Source organism: Haematobia irritans, chromosome 3 (genome assembly GCF_050003625.1).
Source record: "Haematobia irritans isolate KBUSLIRL chromosome 3, ASM5000362v1, whole genome shotgun sequence".
Classification (NCBI taxonomy): domain Eukaryota; kingdom Metazoa; phylum Arthropoda; class Insecta; order Diptera; family Muscidae; genus Haematobia; species Haematobia irritans.
The window spans coordinates 30,803,261-30,825,807 of record NC_134399.1 but is presented as its reverse complement, the minus strand read 5'-3'; the positions used below and the strand labels follow the sequence as shown (position 1 = coordinate 30,825,807).

At 32.5% G+C, this 22,547-nt stretch overlaps 1 protein-coding gene across 5 annotated transcripts in view; it reads left to right on the top strand.

The window, feature by feature from the left end:
* Window positions 1–22,547, top strand: part of LOC142228986 (uncharacterized protein CG43867) — a 194,549-nt gene that overhangs the window by 136,294 nt on the left and 35,708 nt on the right. For all 5 annotated transcript variants that reach the window (XM_075299517.1, XM_075299516.1, XM_075299514.1 and 2 more), the window contains exons 2-3: window positions 7,611–8,825; window positions 21,410–21,647. In XM_075299517.1, coding sequence (XP_075155632.1) covers window positions 7,620–8,825; window positions 21,410–21,647 — 1,444 coding nt within the window. In that variant the 5' untranslated portion in view covers window positions 7,611–7,619. The remainder of the gene's footprint in view (window positions 1–7,610; window positions 8,826–21,409; window positions 21,648–22,547) is intronic.

Here is a 22,547-nt window from a genome sequence, read left to right as displayed (position 1 = left end):
TTATTAAATTTTTTCCACAATATTAGAATTTATTTACCATCTTCATTTTTCCCCGTTACCATCACTATAGAGAAAATAAAAAAAAAACAACAAATGGTTGATTACTATGCTACCTTGTGTTGAGAAACATTCCATGGCATACTTGATGAAAATTGAAATATTTGTGAAATTCATAGCATACCTTTAGGTGAATATGGACATAAACATTTTTCGAACATAGTATATATTCCGTCATAGTATCACTACGTTCCATGGAAATAAATAGAAGTAGGTTCTGTTTATTTTTGGCAAGTCATGTTGTCAACTCTTAATAGGAGATTCTATACTATGGGGTAATAGTGTTGAGTAATACTAACTAAATTATTTTTTATTATTTTAATATATTTACAAAACGTATGTAACATATTTAGTGCAAACAATTTTCATTGTATTAAAGCATGTCTTGGATTTTGTTTGTGAAAAATTTACTTCTAACAAATATTATATATAAACATGCAATTGTATGGGGGTGTATTCTAGGCAAGAGAAATTCAAACCATAATTTGTAGCATATTCTCAGGAGCTATATATAAACAATGTGCTTAACACGCAGACTTTGTTAATTTAAAAATTTAATTTTCGTTGCGAAAAATGTATATCATGTATACAGTTTTCTTCATTAAATTTTATGAAAATTAAAATATTTCAAAAAATTCTTGATTTTTTGTAAATTAATTTTAATAAATCTAAAAAATGTATGTAACACATATAAGGCAAACAATGTATATTGTATTAATGAAGGTCTTGGATTTTGTTTGTGATAACCAACAAATATTATACATAGTCATTCAATTGTATAGGGTGTTTTCTAGGCTATAATTTGTAGCATATTCTCAGGCGTTGCAATTATATGAGGGTGTATTTTGGGCAAAATCAATACAAACCATAATTTGTAGCATATTTTCAGGCGCTCAAGTAAAAATTGCTGCATAATAAACAATAAGGTATATGAATGAAGTAAGATTTCCCGTCGTAAAAGCTTCAAAATTAAATCTAGGTTTAAAAAAAAAATTAAATCCAATATACATTTTGCTTCATTAAATTTTAATGAATAATAACATATTAAAAAAAATATTTTTTTGTTCTTTAAAAACAAGTTTAAGCCTTTTTGTGTCTACACAATAATATTTAATATGCTACTTTCATAGTTTTAAACTATTTCCAAATTCATGGTTTCCCTCTAGTATGGTTTACCCCTACTTATGATTGCAAAACATGCACTCACTTATCCCATCCTACATTCCTACGGTAACCATATTACGTGTGGGGATTAATAATAATGCTAGGGGTTTCTCTCATCTTTACACCGGAAAAAAGCACTGACAAATAACCATTAACGTTTGTTATCTTTATACTTTACCGCATTTTACTTAACAAACTTTCGAGATGTCTAAGGATAACATTATAATTACGGTATCCATGCAGCGAAAACGAGATATTGCAAAAAGACTATAATAAAATGTTATGCTTTATGCACTTTAGTGCAGACAAAGGCGTTACTAACGCGGTGCCAGAAAAAAAAGCATAACTTAGGGAGACATTTCGTTTTTGTTTGCTGTGGCGAAAACAGATGAAAAGTTTCTGTTGAAGTACATCCTATTAAAGTTGAAAATTGCATTCCAGAAAATCACTAAATGCACAATGTACAACTCTGCACAATGTACAACTCTTGAAATATACGAAATGTCTAATTGCTTTTATTCTATGAAGTGGCTGCCACCTAAAAGTATGCAGTTGAGAACAAAAGAATAGTTAAACCAAAGTATAGAAAATCACATAACACCTTAATTTGGTGGTAAACCAAGGAGATAATTTGTATTAGGGATTGCAATGGGATTAAAAAATGGAAATTTTCAACTTTTTCAAAAATTTGGAAAAGACTACTTTTTCAACATTTAGGAAACTTTGGATTTTTTTTTAATTCGATTTTTTGATTTTCTTTTAATTTTGAAAAGGTCGACTCTCGATAAAAATTGATTTTATGACTTTTTAGAATATTGAAAAAAATAATTTTTCGACTTTTTATTTATTTGTAAAATGCTTTTTCGATTATTCGAATTTTATATTGCGACTTTCAATTTTTTATGAATTTTCAGCATAACATGGGCTAAGTCATGTTTTTGTCTTTTCGACATTTTCGAAAAAATTCGATTTTTCAACTTGGAAAAGTCAATGTTAAAAAATTGGAAATATCCAATTTTGACTTTTGGAATTATTGAAAAGCCTATTTTCAATGCCGAAAAATTTTGAGAAGGTCGACTCTCGATAAAAGTCGGCATTATGACATTTTAGAATATTGAAAAAAATGATTTTTCGACTTTTTACATATTTGTAAAATATTTTTGCATTTATTGAAAAGTCGATTTTTGACTTTTTTATGAATTTTCAGTATAAGAAGGGATAATCACATTTTTTCGTATTTCCGACTTTTTCGAAAATTAAAAAAAATCGATTTTTCAACTTGGAAAAGTCAACTTTCGAATTTTATGGTTATTGAAAAGTTGAATTTCGACGTCGAAACTTACCATGGTTTATTAAATTTTTCAGCTTAAGAGCAGCTTAATAATAATGTCGAATTTTTGCCATTTTCGAATATTGGAAAATTCGATTTATTAAAAAATTGGAAAAGTCCACTTTTGACTTTTGGAATTATTGAAAAGTCTATTTTCAATGCCGAAAAATTTTGAGAAGGTCGACTCCCGATAAAAGTCGGCTATATGACATTTTAGAATATTGAAAAAAAATGATTTTTCGACTTTTTACATATTTGTAAAATATTTTTGCAATTACTGACTTTCAACTTTCTTATGAATTTTCAGCATAAGAAGGGATAATCACATTTTCATTCATTGGACTCGATTTAGAAAAATAATAAAAGTCAATTTTGAAGATTACAAAAAGTCGACTTCAACTATTAGACTTTTTTTTAACCAAAATTCGATTTTCGGGTTTTGTATTCCTAACTTGTATAAGGAATAGAAGTTGAGGAAAGATATTTAACAAAACGAAAAGAGCAAACAAAAACCTGGAAGAGTTGAAGGAATTTCAAAAAATGAAGAGTTCGTGGAAAAGTTTAAATGGCAAACTTTTGTGCCTCTGATTAGACTCAAAATAAACTTAACAATTCACTTTATGCCATGACTAAATTAAGCGAATCTATATATTAAGAAAATAAAAGAAAATATTTAAATAATATTTTATCAACTCGTCAATAAAATAAAGTGCTCATTGTTTTAGACAAAGTAGCAATGTATTATTTAAGGAAAGTCACATATTTGTAGGTGGAATTATTAAAAAACTGTCTTGACTGGATTTGGAAGAAACTGTAAACACACTCTAAAGTTAGAAATAATCTAGAGTTAGCATGCTTCAAGAAAATTCATAAATTTAAGAAAATCGAAGTCTATTTTTAGGTGTTTTATATGAAATAATAATTATTGAAAGGATTCGAAATGCTGCTCACATAGAAGACTCTGCAATCAAATTTTTACAATATTCCCATACCCAATTGTATTTACAATTATTTCGCAACATACTTTAAGGAAGTTCATATATTTAAAAAATTCGAAGCCTATTTTTAGGTGAATAATATCATGGATCAGCTTTATGAAAAAAGTCAATATTCGAAGGATTCGAAATTCTGTTCACGGGGAAGATTTACTCCATCTCTATGTGATATCAATAATTGAATAAGTTTGAAGATACTATAGCTATCTCAATCCCAACTTTTAACAATCTTTCCACTCCTAATTATATTTAGAATTATTCCGTAGCATGATCCATGGAAAATCACATATTTAAATCACTTATTTTTAGGTGAACATATTTTGGACTTGTTTTATAAAAAAAATAATTATCCTCAATTTTGGACGAAACCCGTCCATTGGTTGAGATTACACAGAAACAAATATCACCAACAAATTTCCAATTCTAAATTTTCATTGAATATTAAAAAATATCACATGGAAAATTAAATGATTTAACTAATTTTATTTAACTACAACACTGTTATTAATTGTATGAATTATTTTTTTTAGTTCACTTTGTTTTTGGGAAATTCCCTTATTGAAGAAATTCGTAGCATATTTTTAGGTGAACACATTTTGGACCTGACTTACTCAATAAACTTCAGATTTTGGTACAAACTCTAGACCTAGGGAACTTAATCAAATGTCGACCGGGTCACGTCTAACGGTTGAGTTAAACTAACAAAAATGTCATCCAAATTTTTCTAATTAAAATTTTAACTGGATTTTGAAAAATGATAAATTAAAAATTTTAAAATATTAGATTAAATTTTGATTAATAAATTTGTTTTAGAAAACAAAATTCAATCGCCGTAATAAATTGTATCAATTATATATTTTTTTCACTTTGCTTTATGGAAATTCACATATTTAAGAAATATTACCCAAAATTATCCCATTCATATTTTAATTGAATTTTAAAAATATTACATTAAAATTATAAATTATTGCGTTATTTTTGTAATTAAAATAAACAATTCATAACAGTTATTAAGTGCAGCAATTATTTATTTATTCACTTTGCTTTATGGAAATTTAAAATTAAAAAATATTCGAAGCATATTTTTTAACATTTTGGACTTGATTTATAAAAAAAATCAATAATCTTCAGATTTTGGTACTAACTCTAGACTATAAAAATATCAATAAAATGTCGACCGGGTCACGTCTATCGATTGAGATTATACAGAAAAAATTTCACCACAATTTTTTTAGTTAAAAATTTAACTGAATTTTAAAAAATATTAAATCAAAAATTTAATCAAATTTTGAACAAATTTCCAAATTTGATTTTAAAAAATATTAAATTAAAATTTTTAAAAATGTAATCAAATTCTCAAGAAAATAAAAGTAAATCGCAGTAATTAATTGTAGCAATTATTTTTGTTTTTATTCACTTTGCTTTATGGAAATTCACATATTTAAGAAATATTACCAAAAAATTTCCTATAAACAATATTAAATTTAAAAAATTTAAAAAAGAAAATATTAAATTACAAATTTAATTGATCGAACTATTGTTTTAATTAAAATAAATTTCAATCAGAGTAAATAACTGTAGCAATTAATTACTAATTATGAAAATTCACATATTTAAGAAACTCGGAGCATATTTTTAAACAAACACGTTTTGGACTTGATTTATAAAAAATAAAAAAAAAAACAATAATGTTATGATTTTGGTAATTGACGTTGCTATTAATCACCAAATCAAATTACCTCAGCGTTACCGCTGAGAACTTATAAAAAGAGGAATTCGCAAGAAAAGGGGCACAAAAAGTAACACACTTCTCCATAAAGGAAAAATACAAACTAAAGATTACGATTCATTTAAAAATTATACAGAATTGTGAAATTGCCTTTTTAACTGTGAAAATTCGGTCCTTGAAGTTAAAATCTCGACAGATTAACCTGATTTACAAACTGTAGAAAAATTTATTTGTATGCTTTCAGGCGGTTCATGACTGCGCTTGAAAATACTTTTCTATAGAAATAAAATTGTCTATACAAATAAAATTTTGACAAAATTTTCTATAAAATAAAATGTTGACAAAATTTTCTATAAAATAAAATTTTGACCACATTTACTATAAAATAACATTTTGACAAAATTTTCTACAAAATAAAACTTTAACAAAATTTCAAAAAGGAAAACAGTTGCGACCAATTTTTCTATAGAAATAATATCTTGACAAACTTTTCTATAAATTTGATTTAGAAATACAATTTTCTATAGAAATAAAATTTTGACTTGACCTTTCTATACAAATAAAATTGTGACAAAATTTTTTATAAAATAAAATTTTGACAAAATTTTCTATAAAATAAAATTTTGACAAAATTTTCTATAAAACAAAATTTTGACAAAATTTTCTGTAAAAGTAAAATATTTGCAAAATTTTTTATAAAAATAAAATGTTGAAAAAATTTTCTATAGAAATAAAATTTTGACAAAATTTTCTATAGAATAATATTTTGACTAAATTTTCCATAGAAAAAAAATTGTGACAAAATTTTTTATAGAAATAAAATTTTTACAAAATTTTCCATAGGATTAAAATTTTGACAAAACTTTCTATAGAAATAAAATTTTGACATAAATTGACGTAGAAATAAAATTTTGGGAACATTTTCTACAGAAATAAAATTTTGGCCAAGAAACTTTTTATAGAAATAACATTTTGATAAAATTTACTATAGAACTAAAATTTTGACAAAATTTTCTATAGAAATCAAAATGACAAAACTTTCTATACAAATAACATTTTGACCAAATTTTTTTTAAAAATGTAACATATTTACCAAATTTTCTATTAAATACAATTTTGACAAAATTTTCTATAGAAATAAAATGTTGACAAAATTTTCTGTAGAAATAAAATCTTAACAAAATTTTCTACAAAAATCACAATGGACTGAATAGTCTAAGTGATCGAAACTTGATCGGGCTACCACTTTAACCTACAAAAATAAAATTTTGGCAAAATTTGATGTAGAATTAATATTGTGACTAAATTTTCTATAAAATAAAATTTTGACAAAATTTTCTATAAAATAAAACTTAAGCAGAATTTCAAACAGGAAAAAAAGTTGTGACAAAATTTTCTATAGAAATAAAATCCTGACAAACATTTCTATAAATTTGATTCAGAAATAAATTTTTGACAAAACTTTCTATACAAATAAAATACAATTTTGACAAAATTTTCTATAAAATAAAATTTTGACGGAATTTTCTATAAAACAAAATTTTGACGAAATTTTCTGTAAAAGTAAAATATTGCCAAAATTTTTTATACAAAATAAAATTTTGACAAAATTTTCTATAGAAAAAAAATTTGACAATATTTTCCATAGAAAAAAAATTGTGACAAAATTTTTTTATAGAAATAAAATTCTGACCAAATGTTCCATAGGATTAAAGTTTTGACAAAACTTCCATAGAAATAAAATTTTGATATAAATTGACGTAGAAATAAAATTTTGAGAACATTTTCTATAGAAATAAAAGTTTGGCCAAAAAAAAATTTATAAAAATAAATTTTTGATAAAATTTACTCTAGAACTAAAATTTTGATAAAATTTTCTATAAAAATAAAATTTGGAAAAAAATTTCTATAGAAATGCAATTTTGACAAAATTTACTGTAAAAATAAAATTTTGACAAAATTTTCTGTAGAAATAAGCACAAATATCCAAAAATCGAATAAAAAAATTTTATGATGCTAATTAGTGAAAAAGTGTTGTAATAAAGCAGCTGTTTCACTTCTTCCGCAACGTCTCTACACAAAATTTGTCGTTCGGAGGGAACATATGATAAAATGGATAGAAATTTTCGTAGAGATGCCAATACCCAGTTTTCGTATTAAAAGAGAATGTCAATTTGTTCACTATCTGGCTAAGCTTACTTTTCATTTACCAGTCTCAGAATTGCTTCTGGTGATATTCTTCTTAGACTTCTTCAACGTTAACTCCGAATTTTTAAATTTATTTTGATTACTTCTTCTAATCCTAATCTTCTCCTTCTGTTTTCGCCTCTTTTAGGTGCGGGCTATGGAACAAAGGTTGAGTGAATGGCCTAAACCACCAACCAACTCAGCCAACACCAATTCAATAAATCACCAACAAGGCCCAAATCAACAACAAAATCAGCAACAACAACAACCTCAAACTCCAGCCAATACACCACCAATAACTGCCAGTCAACAACAACAACAATCCACAAGTCTTCCACCACACCCCGAAGCCGAGAAGGTCATCACTTCTCTGGAAATTCAAGTCGAGGAACAACGTCAATTACGTCTCCAGGACGCCCGACAAATCGAAGCAAAGGCGGCCAAAATCAAAGAGTGGGTCAACAACAAGCTACGTGATTTGGAGGAACAAAATGAGCTATTGCGTGAGCAAAATCAAAAGTGCAATCAACAATTGGAACTGCTAAAGAACTACATAGCCAATCAATCGAATCGACACAGTGTCATTGGACCCGTGCGAAATAGTTTGAGTTTAGATGTCCAAGAGTTTGCGGCCTCCAAGGAAAATCGTAGACGCAGCGAAAGTCTAGATACCCAGGAGATTATAAATCGTCCACTCACCGCCTCCTATCCACATCACCAGCATCGCCGAAATCTTTCCATGGAGCCCACAGAGTTAGAGAGAAATCTGGTGGCGGCCGTGGATGGCCTAACCTTGGCCCCTTTAGCTAGCATATCAAAACAATCATCATCATCTTCCGGTGGAGCATTGAAAAATGGTCGACCCGATAGTTCAGATACGGATACGGCCCATGATTATGCGGAGATTTATACACCATCATGTGAAAAAATGCCCGCATGGATGAAAAATAATCCAGCGCTAATGGCTAGTGGTGGTACAAGTACTACAACGACAACAAGTGAAATTGGAGGAGTTCCTAGACCACCAACACCTCCACTACATCGTTTTCCCTCATGGGAAGCGAAAATCTATCAAGTGGCCAATGATGGTTTGGCTGGGGCCTCCGAGAATGGTACAACGAGTCGTGATAGTCACTCCAATACTCAACCGCCACCACCACCCGATATCCAAGAATCGACAAGTGGTGGTAATAGTCATTCGAATACCCTAAATAATGTTGGCTATCATGGACGACATACTCCTGCTTCGTTAAATAATGATGGTGCAACACCTGGAACACCACAAATGCCAACGAGACAACAACAAACAGCCAGTGGTGGCTTCTGTGATATATCGGTGCCCGTTTATGCTACCGTAAAGGGGGTAAGTTAATCGAGTATAGAATAGAGAGCCTAAAAGTAGACTATATTATTGGTAATACTCTTATAGAAATTAAGAGATAACAATCAAACTGTGTGCTTTGCATTTTGGAATATTTGAAATTTATTTAAATTTATTTGAATATAACAGTCATTCCTCTTGTTTTAGCGAAGGGTCTATTGAAAGAAATTCTTAATGCGCTAGGACGATTTCGACCCAATTTTTTTAAAATTGAATAAATGAAACTGCGCCATAACCTGGCATTTATAACAGAACTAGCTTTAATAATATATCATTTGAGTAGAATAAGAGAGTAGAGGGCTAGCTATAGGATTCTAAAGTATGTTAAAAATGTTCAAGGTATTCGCTTGAGATGACGACAAATCCTCAATTACGCCGAAAAGTATACTTTATAGTAATTTTCATATTATTAAGATTTCATACAAGTGATATCATAAAAAAACTGCCCATTTCACTTTTTGTTGAATTAAAATGATCAAATGTGTAATTTAGGATTACTTACACTGTTGCCACTCGGGCCAAAATCAACATTTGGAGAAAATGTTAACGACCAAACAAACAAATCTTATTTTGAAAAAATTTATTTCTATAGAAAATTTGTTCAAAATTTTATTCTTATAGAAATATGGAAAATTATTTCTACAGAAAATTTTGTCAAAATTTCACTTCCAATAGAAAATTTTGTCAAAATTTAATTTCTATAGAAAATTTTAGCAAAATTTTATTTCTATAGAAAATTTTGTCGAAATTTTATGTCTATAAAAAATGCTGTCAGATTTTTATTTCTATAGAAAATTTAGTCAAAATTTTATCTCTATAGAAAATTTTGTCAAAATTTTATCTCTATAGAAAATTTTGTCAAAATTTTATCTCTATAGAAAATTTTGTAAAAATTTTATCTCTATAGAAAATTTTGTCAAAATTTTATCTCTATAGAAAATTTTGTCAAAATTTTATCTTTATAGGAAATTTTGTCAAAATTTTATCTCTATAGAAAATTTTGTCAAAATTTTATCTCTATAGAAAATTTTGTAAAAATTTTATCTCTATAGAAAATTTTGTCAAAATTTTATCTCTATAGACAATTTTGTCAAAATTTTATCTCTATAGACAATTGTGTAAAAATTTTATCTCTATAGAAAATTTTGTAAAAATTTTATCTCTATAGAAAATTTTGTCAAAATTTTATTTCTATAGAAAATTTTGTCAAAATTTTATCTCTATAGAAAATTTTGTCAAAATTTTATCTCTATAGAAAATTTTGTCAAAATTTTATCTTTATAGGAAATTTTGTCAAAATTTTATCTCTATAGAAAATTTTGTCAAATTCTATCTCTATAGAAAATTTAGTCAAAATTTTATCTCTATAGAAAATTTTGTCAAAATGTTATCTCTATAGAAAATTTTGTCAAAATTTAATCTCTATAGAAAATTTTGTCAAAATTTTATCTCTATAGAAAATTTTGTCAAAATTTTATCTCTATAGAAAATTTTGTCAAAATTTTATCTCTATAGAAAATTTTGTCAAAATTTTATCTCTATAGAAAATTTTGTCAAAATTTTATCTCTATAGAAAACTATGTCAAAACTTTATCTCTATAAAAAATTTTGTCAAAATGTTATCTTTATAGGATATTTTATCAAAATTTTATCTCTATAGAAAATTTTGTCAAATTTTATCTCTATAGAAAATTTGGTTAAAATTTTATCTCTATAGGAAATTTTGTCAAAATTTTATCTCTATAGAAAATTTTATCAAAATTTTATCTCTATAGAAAATTTTGTCAAAATTTTATCACTATAGAAAATTTTGTTAAAATTTTATCTCTATGGAAAATTTTGCCCAAATTTTATCTCTATAGAAAATTTTGTCAAAATTTTATCTCTATAGGAAATTTTGTCAATATTTTATCTCTATAGGAAATTTTGTCAAAAATTTATCTCTATAGAAAATTTTGTCAAAATTTTATCTCTAAGGAAAATTTTGTCAAAATTTTATCTCTATAGAAAATTTTTCAAAATGTTATCTTTATAGGATATTTTATCAAAATTTTATCTCTATAGAAAATTTTGTCAAATTTTATCTCTATAGAAAATTTGGTTAAAATTTTATCTCTATCGAAAATTTTGTAAAAATTTTATCTCTATAGAAAATTTTATCTCTATAGAAATTGTTGTCAAAAATTTATCTCTATAGACAGTTTTGTAAAAATTTTATCCCTATAGAAAATTTTGTCAAAATTTTATGTCTATAGAAAATTTTGTCAAAATTTTATCTCTATAGAAAATTTTGTCAAAATTTTCATTTCATTTATTTATTTTCGAATAATCTGTAAGCCTGTTGTGACCAAATCGATTATAAGCATCAACATAATTTAGTCAACATTTTATCTCTATAGAAAATTTTGTCAAAATTTTATCTCTATAGGAAAGTTTGTCAAAATTTTAGCTCTATGGAGAATTTTGTCAAAATGTTATCTCTATTGAAAATTTTTTCTCTATAGGAAATTTTGTCAACATTTTGGTAGAATTCAACTATGGCGACCGTGATTATATCACAATTTTTTATGTTGTTTTGGGGTGTAACTGCATTTTATTTTTGGGGGACGTTTACATTATGAAAATAAACCCCAATATTTCAAATGAATATGAACCCCAACATCCGTTTTGGGAATATTTCTGGGATTTAACAATGTTGACAACTATACACTCGCTTTTGTTGAAGATAGCAAATAAATTGTTTTTTGTTTGACTTTGGGGTTCGGACTTTATTATCCATAGGAATAGGGAAGGTGAGGTGCAAGACATCCTCCTATAGATAGAGTGGGCTAAAGCGGACTCAAAATAATAAGGGTGGCCGCCCCTTGGTAGGGGTTACAGGTTTTGTCCTATGGACCGTCAATCGTGCCCTAACGCGATTCCAAAGTGACAGGCCTATGGATAGAGTGCAAATAGGGTATCGTAATTTCAAGGTCCAAAGTGTGCTAACCCGAACCAACTGTTAGGGTTAATTTTCACAAAGAGAAAAAGAGAAAATTAGCCCTTATTTTAGGGCTAGGGTTCTTTTTCATTACCTATGTACCGTCAATAGTGAGCTAACGCGATTCCAAAGTGACAGGTCTTTGGCAGTGGTTTAAGTCTTTTTCCTATGAATAGAGTGCAAAGTAGGACATCGCAATTTCAAGGTCCAAAGTGAGCTAACCCGAACCAACTGTTAGGGTTAATTTTCACACAGAGAAAAAAGAGAAAATTAGCCCTTATTTTAGGGCTAGGGTCCTTTTTCATTATGAAGCATCGTCCCTCTTTTAGGAACCTTTTGCATTTCGGTTTTGGGGCCAATTTTCACACCGCCAACGCTTCAATGAAGTATAGACTCAAAACTAAAATGAAATAAGTCCCCAAAATTAATTTTGACAAATTTTTGAAGATATGAAATAAAACCCCAAAACATGAAAAAACAGCCCCAAAATAAAGTAGGATCCCAAAAAATTATATGGAAAACAGCAACACCAATATTTTATGTTGTTGGTAATTAGCTTCATTTTATCCTTGGGCTCATTTACATTACGGAAATAAACCCCAATATTTAATTTCCTTTTTAGCATTGTGCTTCGTTTTTAAATGGAGCCTATTTTTGCTTTCTGGGATTTGACATACATACTATTCATTTCTTTAGGAAATATTTAAGACTTTCTCCTATACACAGAGTCCAAAGTGGGCTTAAATATGAGAAAATATCCCGAAAACATCAACATCAAAGTTTTATGTTTTTCTACAATAGGAAATAAAGCCCAATGTTTTAAATGAACCCCAATTTCTTTATTGGGATTGAGCTTCGTTTTCATTTCTGTATCGTATCAGAGATATTTACGACTTTCTTCACAAAATTAGGGTCTTATTTCTCAATGAAACAAACCCCCATTGTCTAAGATATAAAATAAAGCGCCAAACTATAAAAAAAACCCCGAATTCATATATAAAATGGCGCTATGAATATAGGCCCAGGAAAATTAGCCTCAAATGAAAAATGTTTGTGTATGTGGGAGCAATCAATCTGTTGGAGGGAGAATCTCATGAGCCAAAACAAAGTCCACAGCTATTTTGAATAGTAGTTGACTTTGTATGTTACTCCGATCGATATTATGAGTAAGAAAGAAACCAATATTCAGATGATGAAATGAAAAGAATAAAAACACAAATGGATTTCAGATGTGTGGAATGATATTGGATTTATTTTCTTATTAAGGGTCTTATCAGTATGGATCGTAATCGTAACAAGTATATACGGCCGTAAGTTCGGCCAGGCCGAAGCTTATGTACCCTTCACCATGGATTGCGTAGAAACTTCTACTGAAGCCGATAGCAAGGTATCTTAAAACTTCCCAACAACGTAATATATACCACATAGTCCATACGTGGTATATATTAAACTACAAAAGGGCCGATTAAATACGTATATAATTAAGTTTCTATAAAAATAAAATTTTGACAAAATGAAATTTTGACAACATTTTCTATAGAAGTACAATTTTGACACAATTTTCTATAGAAATAAAATTTTGACAAAATTTTCTATAGAAATAAAATTTTGACAAAATTTTCTATAGAAATAAAATTTTGACAAAATTTTCTATAGAAATAACATTTTGACAAAATTTTCTATAGAAATAAAATTTTGACAACATTTTCTATAGAAATAACATTTTGACAATGTTTTCTATAAAAATAAAATTTTGGTAGAATATTTTTGGTTCGAGTGGCAATCATGATTATGAACCGATATGGACCAATTTTGGCATGGTTATTAGCGGCCTTATACTAACACCACGTTGCAAATTTCAACCGGATCGGATGAATTTTGCTCCTCCAAGAGGCTCCGGAGATCAAATCTGGGGAAAGGTTTATATGGGGGCTATATATAATTATGGACCGATATGGACCAATTGCGTGTTTGACCATATACTAACACCACGTACCAAATTTCAACCGGATCGGATGAATTTTGCTCCTGAGATCAAATCTGGGGATAGGCTTATATGGGGGCTATATATAATTATGGGTCGATGTGGACCAATTTTTGCATGGTCAGTAGAGACCATATACTAACACCATGTACCGAATTTCAGCCGAATTGGATGAAATTTGGTTCTCTTAGAGGCTCCGCAAGCCAAATCGGGGGATCGGTTTATATGGGGGCTATATATAATTATGGACCGATGTGGACCAATTTTTGCATGGTTGTTAGAGACCATATACTAACACCATGTACCAAATTTCAGCCGGATCGGATGAAATTTGCTTCTCTTAGAGCAATCGCAAGCCAAATTTGGGGGTCCGTTTATATGGGGGCTATACGTAAAAGTGGACCGATATGGATCAATTTTTGCATGGTTGTTAGAGACCATATACTAATACCATGTACCAAATTTCAGCCGGATCGGATGAAATATGCTTCTCTTGGAGCCATCACAAGCCAAATTTGGGGGTCCGTTTATATGGGGGCTATACGTAAAAGTGGACCGATATGGACCAATTTTGGCATGGTTGTTAGAGACCATATACTAACACCATGTACCAAATTTCAGCCGGATCGGATGAAATTTGCTTCTCTTAAATCAATCGCAAGCTAAATTTGGGGGTCCGTTTATATGGGGGCTATACATAAAAGTGGACCGATATGGCCCATTTTCAATACCATCCGACCTACATCAATAACAACTACTTGTGCCAAGTTTCAAGTCGATAGCTTGTTTCGTTCGGAAGTTAGCGTGATTTCAACAGACGGACGGACGGACATGCTCAGATCGACTCAGAATTTCACCACGACCCAGAACTTTATTGGGTCTTAGAGCAATATTTCGATGTGTTACAAACGGAATGACAAAGTTAATATACCCCCATCCTATGGTGGAGGGTATAAAAAGAATTTTGGGGGACATTAACTCCTCTTATATTCTGACGGTGAAAACTATTGGATAGACGGTTCTGTATTTTTAACAACACAATTCTTGTAATTGTCTCTCAATTATAAATTTTTGGTAAAACTAAATAAGGGCCCAAAATTTTTTTTGGAATATTTAATTTGACGGTGTTATTTATTTATGACCTAATATCCCTATCGTAATATGAAAAAATCGATATATCGACATTTTCCATTTTTTATACTCCCAATTTAATTTTTTTTCTGCTCTTATTCGGTACAGTTATACCTCCAGCTATATGCAGAATTATTCCTTATGTATAGTGTTTCCATTCTTACTGTCATAACTCAATCTTGTCGCTGATAGAATATGCTTCCTGATATTAATGCAAATTTTCATTAAAATTTTCTATTTTAATTTTTTTGCTCCTAAAAGTATTCTTCATAAATAAGAAATTATCATTATGTTAAGATTTCCCCCCATTTCATTTCATATTGAATTTAAATTATCAAATATATATGGAAATTTATAACAAAAAAAAATCACTAAAAATAGGCGGAATTCTAAGTGCTGCCTACATCCTTTATTACTTCCTTATGCTCTCTTCAATTTTATTATTTTAATTTCCGTTTCCAGTACAGAAATTTTATTACTATGATTATGGCCATTAAAAATCCTCCATGTAGTTCAAACCATCGTATTCTGCCATTCCATGCGGAGATATGACGTCATTATATTTTAAAATAATACAGATTGTTAAGAGATTTACATTTTATTATTCACTTGAGTGAGTGACCATAAGTATGCTTATGTTTCGGGGATAAACTTTAAGATTGCCAAGGAATTTAAGGAATGTAAGGTTTTATTGCCGCCTATAAATATGTAACATTTTTGTAATATTAAAAAGCCAAAGGAATTTTTCCGTTTCCAACTTCACAGTTGAATGGCTAAGGTTAGTTAAGAAGCAGAGAGAGAGAGAAAGCAGAAGTTTATTACAAGTTTTAAAATGTTGAGATTTTTCAGATTATTTTAATATTCTTACCATGTGTTCTCATCGCCTAGCTTAAACGTATGCTATTCATACCCCCTACCACCAGAAAGAGGTCAGACCAAAATAAGTTTTTGATTTTGCCTTTGTTATGAATTCAATGAAGTCTATTTAAAATGCGTAAGTTTTAATAGGCAATGAATAGCAGAAAAGTTCTCTATTGACCTTTTCATATCGTATTTACAATCATTTTATAAAATTTGGAAAACGAATTACAAGAATTTTAAATGGTGCCTAAAAGTATGCTTTACAGAGATGGGGACACAGAAAAAAATTTCACCAAAAATTTTCCAATAAAAATTTTAATTGAGTTTTAAAAAATATTCAATTAAAAATTTAATTGATTCAACAAATGTTTTAATTGATACAAAAATTGATAGTATCAATTAATTTTTTAATTGGATCAATAAATTTTTCTCCAATTAATTTTTAATTGATACTATCAATTAATTTTTTATTGATACTATCATTTCTGTGATTGAAGACATTTCAATTGAAAAATTAATTGGATCAATTAATTTCGTGATTGAATCAGAAAAAAATTTTTTTTTTTGTGTGGACAGAGTTCTCCGAAAGCCATTTGAAGATATCATATAGAGAGAAAGAGAGAGGGAGAGAAATGGGCGCAGGAAATGGAATTCGAAAAAGTAAAGGAAAGATACTGAATACTAAAATAGTATCACATTAGAGTAAATGCAAAAATCAATACAGGGAATAGTTAAAAAGATGACTTCCGTCCAATGGCAAGCTCATGCTTTCGTTGATGTAACAGAGTATTGTGTGATCATCCATTTTAGTGTTGTGCTTTTGGTAACTCAGCTTGTATCCAGAGCGAGAACCTCTGCGACTAAGATAGGATTCGTCCAGAATTATCTGATGTTTAGTCGAAAAGGTGACGCGTGCCATGTGGGCCTTGATTACAGCTGAGACACACGTCAAATACACTGCTATTAATCACGGATAGGTAAGAATTGAGGCGGCAGCACTAGCCCGATGTTAGCTGGGCAAGTTAGATCTCGTAGGAGATCTCTTTCCTCCGGGACTATGGGCGATGGTCGGACTCCGAGAACAGGATTGATCTTGAAGTTTCAGTTGCATTATCTAGATGAATCCTGTTCAGACCTGTCTGGTATCCTGCCTGATCTAGAGGCTCTCTTTTGTAACCCTGGTTCTGACGCTATAAATAATGAAGATCAATCCTGGTAGTGGTTGCCTATCCATAAGATGGTGTTTTGGATGATTACTGCGATAAGAATCCAGGATATACTGCTCTGACAACATATAATTTGGTCTACACATGGAGAGGATCTTGCCTGATCTTAGTTGGGCCAAAACCCCCGGGGGAGATCTCTTTCCTCCGGTACTATGGTGTTTTGGATGATTACTGCGATAACAATCCAGGATATACTGCTCTGACAACATATAATTTGGTCTACACATGGAGAGGATCTTGCCTGATCTTAGTTGGGCCAAAACCCCCGGGGGAGATCTCTTTCCTCCGGTACTATGGGCGATGGTCGAACTCCGAGAACAGAATTTATCTTGTTTCAGCTATAGTATCACCATGAATCATGTTCAGACCTGTTTAGTATACTGCCTGATCAAGAGGCTCTCGTTTGTAACGCTTGATCTGGCGCTCAATCCTTATATTCCTAGATGGTGGTGGTTGTCTATCCAAAAGATGGTGGTTTGGATGATTACTGTGATAACAATCCAGAGATACTGCTTGGACAACATATAATCCGATCTACACACGGAGAGGATCTTAATCTTTGCAAAGACATCCTGTTGCAGTTCTAAAGGCAGCGCTCTGGCGAGTCTAGATTACCGGCCAATTTCTTTAAAGCTAGTCAAAAAGTTTTCTTTGCCTGCACCTTAAGTGCCCCGTGGCAACAAACTTGAACATCTTGTTTCTAAGGCACAGCTTATCACAAATTTTCAGTTGCGTGGGACGACTTAAAAAGGCTGTTGCATGTGACTCCGAGAATATTGGGGAAGTTTATACTCGAAATAATTTCACTATTGACTCCGACATTCAACTACCTGTGTACTTCTGGCGCCCGTGTTGTAAATAGTGTGTCTAAGGATTTGGTGGCGGATATCCTCAAATTTCTAGCAATGAATTAACTGGTAAGGTCAGTAATCGTCCGCATATGATACAACGTCGTCAGAAGTGGATGGAATAGAGGATAAGTAGAGGTTGAACTGTGGCGGAAATCCTCCTGTTTCACTCTACGGGGCCTTAGCTCCCTATCCCTAAATTCTACGAACGACTGGCGTTCGCACAGATAATTATTAACTCAAGACTTGGTTCCTGTCGATATGGACGTGGTTTCGATGTCCTCGAACAGACTGGCATGGCTGGCCGTATGGAATGCTTTTGATAGGTCAATCACCACGAGGGCCGTCCTGTTTTCAAAGGCTTAGGCTGGCTGAGTCCTCTGTCTATGTATGCTGAAATGGTTGATTGTATAGTCCATATAGTGAATAGTGTAGCTGAGGATTTGGTAGCGGATATACTTAAATTTCTAGCAGAAAAAGAACTGGTAAGATCAGCAAGGTACATTTTTAATCGATCGCAGATGTAATTACCAATAGATTCCATACAATACCAACGCAGAAGGGGATGGATTAGTGGATAAGTTGAGGTTGAACAGTGCCGGAACTCCCTCTGTTTCACTCTACCCCGAATTCCCATATCCCCAAATTCCACATACGGAACAGATAACTAAGAACCCAACGCTTTGTTCCTGGCGATAGGGCCGTGATTCCGACGTCTTGGAATGGCTGACCGTATTGAATACCGGCGATAGGTCAAGCGACACGAGGACCGACACGGCCTGGGCTGGCTGAGACAGTCGTGCTCATATGATGCAAACTCAACGTTGTCAGGAGGCGATGGAATAGAGGATAAGTAGAGGTTGAACAGTGCCGGAACTCCCCATTTTTCACTCTACGGGGTCTTAGATTCCCGCACAGATAATTAAGATCCCAACACTTGGTTCCTGCCGATAGAGACGTGGTTTCGATGTCTCCATATCGACAGATCATTAAACTGTATTTTTGCCGTCCATTTGTTCAATACAGTGGCTGAGGAATTTGTAGCGGATATCTTCAAATTTCTAGCTGTGAAGAAAGATAAGAAAGGTAGATGCTACATGCATGTGTAATTACCAGTGGGCCCGCGTGCCATGATTATACAGTCGTCCGCATATGATACAATCTCAACGCCGTCAGAAGTGGATGGAATAGAGCATAATGAGAGGTTGAACAGTGCCGGAACTCCCCCTGTTCCACTCCACGGGATCTTAACTTCCTATCCCCAAATTCCACAAACAACTGACGCCCGCTCATATAATTAAGAACCCAACCCTTGATTCCTGCCAGTAGGGACATGGCTTCGATGTCTTTGTATAGTTGGGCATGGCTGTCCAGATCGATTGCCATCGAACGGTCAAGCGCCACGAGGACCATCCTATGCCACGGCTTGAGCTGGTTGAACTCCCTATTTATGTATGCTGAAAGTGGCATGCAAAGCTGTTGTTGTGCTATGTACTTTACGGTATCCATGTTGATGGCTAAAAGCTGGAAAATTCTCCACGATGCTGGGGAGAAATAGTGCCTCAAGTGTCTCGGCCACTGTCAAAAGAAGAGAGATCGGTTTGTACGAATCTCCCTTACTCGAGTGTTTGCCTGGCTTCAGTAGTGGAATCACCCAAGCCGTTGCTGTGTTATATACGGTATATTCATGCTGATTGTTGGCAGCTGGAGAATTCTCCACAAGGCTGGGGAGGAATAGTGCCTAAAGTGCCTTGGAAACTGGCGAGAGAAGGTAGATTGGTCTGTACGAATCACCCTTACTCGAGATAAATCACAAATTCAGAAGTCTGGTCAAGTATACAATACCACGTCTTCCCAGATACTTCAGCGTTAGCATTGTAATACCGTCGGGGTCCTGCGCCTGGGACGCCTTTGCGTAGTTAATGACATTGTTAACTTCGGCTGGGTGGCTCGAAGACCACAGATGCGACGAATGAGTTTTCTTTTCGCTTGCATTCCTAGATGCTTCAGCATTAGCATATAAAAGCCGTCGGGGCCCCGCGCCTTGGTTGGTATTGCGCTGTTGATGATATTCATAACTAAGGCTGGCATAAACTTTGGTGACATGCAAACCATAGTTGCGGCGAATAGCCCTCCTTTTCGCTCTATCACTCGTGGATGCTCAATAGACTGTCGATTGGAAAACCTCGAGCATCTCTTCGGGTCAGTCACCGTCACGTCGGTTAGGTTAGGTTAGGCTAGGTGGCAGCCCGATGTATCAGGCTCACTTAGACTATTCAGTCCATTGTGATACCACATTGGTGAACTTCTCCCTTATCACTGAGTGCTGCCCGATTCCATGTTAAGCTCAATGACAAGGAACCTCCTTTTTATAGCCGAGTCCAAACGGCGTTCCACATTGCAGTGAAACCACTTAGAGAAGCTTTGAAACCTTCAGAAATGTCACCATTACTGAGGTGGGATAATCCATTGAAAAACGTTTTGGTGTGCGGTCGAAGCAGGAATCGAACCCACGAGCTTGTGTATGCAGGCGGACATGCTAACCATTGCACCACGGTGACTCCCCACGTCGGTTACTGAGATTCCATCGTCACTTGTAGGTGGGTTCGAGAGGGCTCTTACTGTTGACCAGAACTTACCTGGGCCAGTGCCTAGGTTACATTGCTTCTGTTTCTCTAACCATGTATTCCACTTCTGCTCGTCGACTATCTCGTATTCCCAGATGCTTCAGTTTTAGCTTAGAAACGTCGTCGGGGCCCAGCGCCTTGGATGGTATTGCGCTGTTGATGACATTGACGAATGACTCTCCTTTTCGCAATGACGAATGACTCTACTTTCCTCGCGCATCTCTTGGAATCAGTCGCCGCTACATCGCGAAAGATCCCAGCATCTCTTACGGTGGACCACAACTTACACGTGCCAGTGTCTAGGTCGGGGCCCAGCGCCTTGGATGGTATTGCGCTGTTGATGACATTGACGAATGACTCTCCTTTCCTCTCGCATCTCTTGGAATTAGTCACAGTTACATCGCCAAAGATCCCAGCATCTCTTACGGTAGACCACAACTTATACGTGCCAGTGTCTAGGTTACATTGTTTCATTACTGATTCTTAGACCAGCAGGCACCAGCAGGTACGACGACGTTCATTGCGCCGTAAGTTGGGCCTGACGAAGGCAATTCAACCAGCGGGTAAGAAGCAACGAATACACTCTGGGCAACATGACTATGGGAGGGGGTAGGAAGCTCACTGAAGTGGTTATCTCACTGCAGAGGTTAGCCATCCCAGTTGACTTTCTTTTGTTTGAAGAATGTCAACCGTTCAGCGATTATGAAATGGGAGGGTCGTTCAAAGGTGAGAATGATAGGCAGGTGGTTTGAACCCCGTAAAATGGTGGGTTGCCAGCTTGCGTCATTGGTCAGACCAGCTACGTAGGAGTTTTCCTCTTTTCATTTAGAATTACAATTTTATTATTAAACAATTTTCCATTGTCATAATATTTTAATTGAATTTATGTACGTCTTCTTTTCTTTACAGCGCGCTTCTCAAATACGTTCCATGCCTTTTACAGGCGATTCATCGGATGATTCAAGCGATGGTGAAGATCATGCTGTTATGCTCACCCACAATTCACATAATTCATCGAGTACCGACAATACGGAAACTTCAACTTCCGGTAGTGCTTCCAGTCCTTCAAAAAGTTGTAAAACCTCATCATCATTAAGTCCAGCAAAGCGAAGCGGTTCTGAGAGTCCTAAAAATACTAAAGCAAGAGGTATGTGTTACACTCTCTCTTAACTTTTGTTTTTCTTCTCCCCAAGGATATGTACATGTTCCCAATCCAAATATTGCTCTTGTACAATCATTCTATCTCTATTTCTCCAATTGTAATACATTTGTATCCAATAATTGCCTGCGTAGTTAATGATTTGTTGGTAGAGAACCCATACGTTTTTACGAAATATGACGTTATGTACCCATTTTGTACATACGTATAGACTGGATTATGGTATAAAGAATCAAATAATGATGAAATTAAAATTAAAACGAAAAAAACAAAACAAATCCCGAATGAAGTTTGTATAATTCTATATATCCTTCTAGTTTTCAATATTCCTACACCCAATGAAACAACAAATACTTTCCTCCCGAAAAAGTTTTGTTTTTCTGAGGAACGAAATTAAAGGCAAACAGAATTCCTCTTTGTTGAAATGTACAGTGTAACCTTTCAAACTTGGACACTCTGTAAATCGGACACCTCTCAAAAGTGAACAACTTTCTTGAGACGTTTGCTATATTATCACATTAAAGTGAACCTCTCATAAGTGGACAACTCCCAAATGTGGACAAAATTTAACACTTCTGAGAGGTTTCACTGCATTTTCTTTAAAAGAAAATAAACCCGAATTTATGGTAATAGTTACAAAAGTGGTCTTAAATATTTATTATTTGCCTTTAAAGAAAATTTGTTAGTGTCAACAGAAAAGTTCGTTTGTCGAAAATTTCGTTCCTCCGAAAGGAAACATCTTCTTTCTTCTCTTGTATTTGTCATTATTATTATTATTATTATTTTTAATATTAATTTTATTTTAGTAGTAGACTCCGTATATGATTTTGGTTTTTACTTAAATTTTGATACATTTCTACCTTAGTTATACTTTGCATGTGACATTTA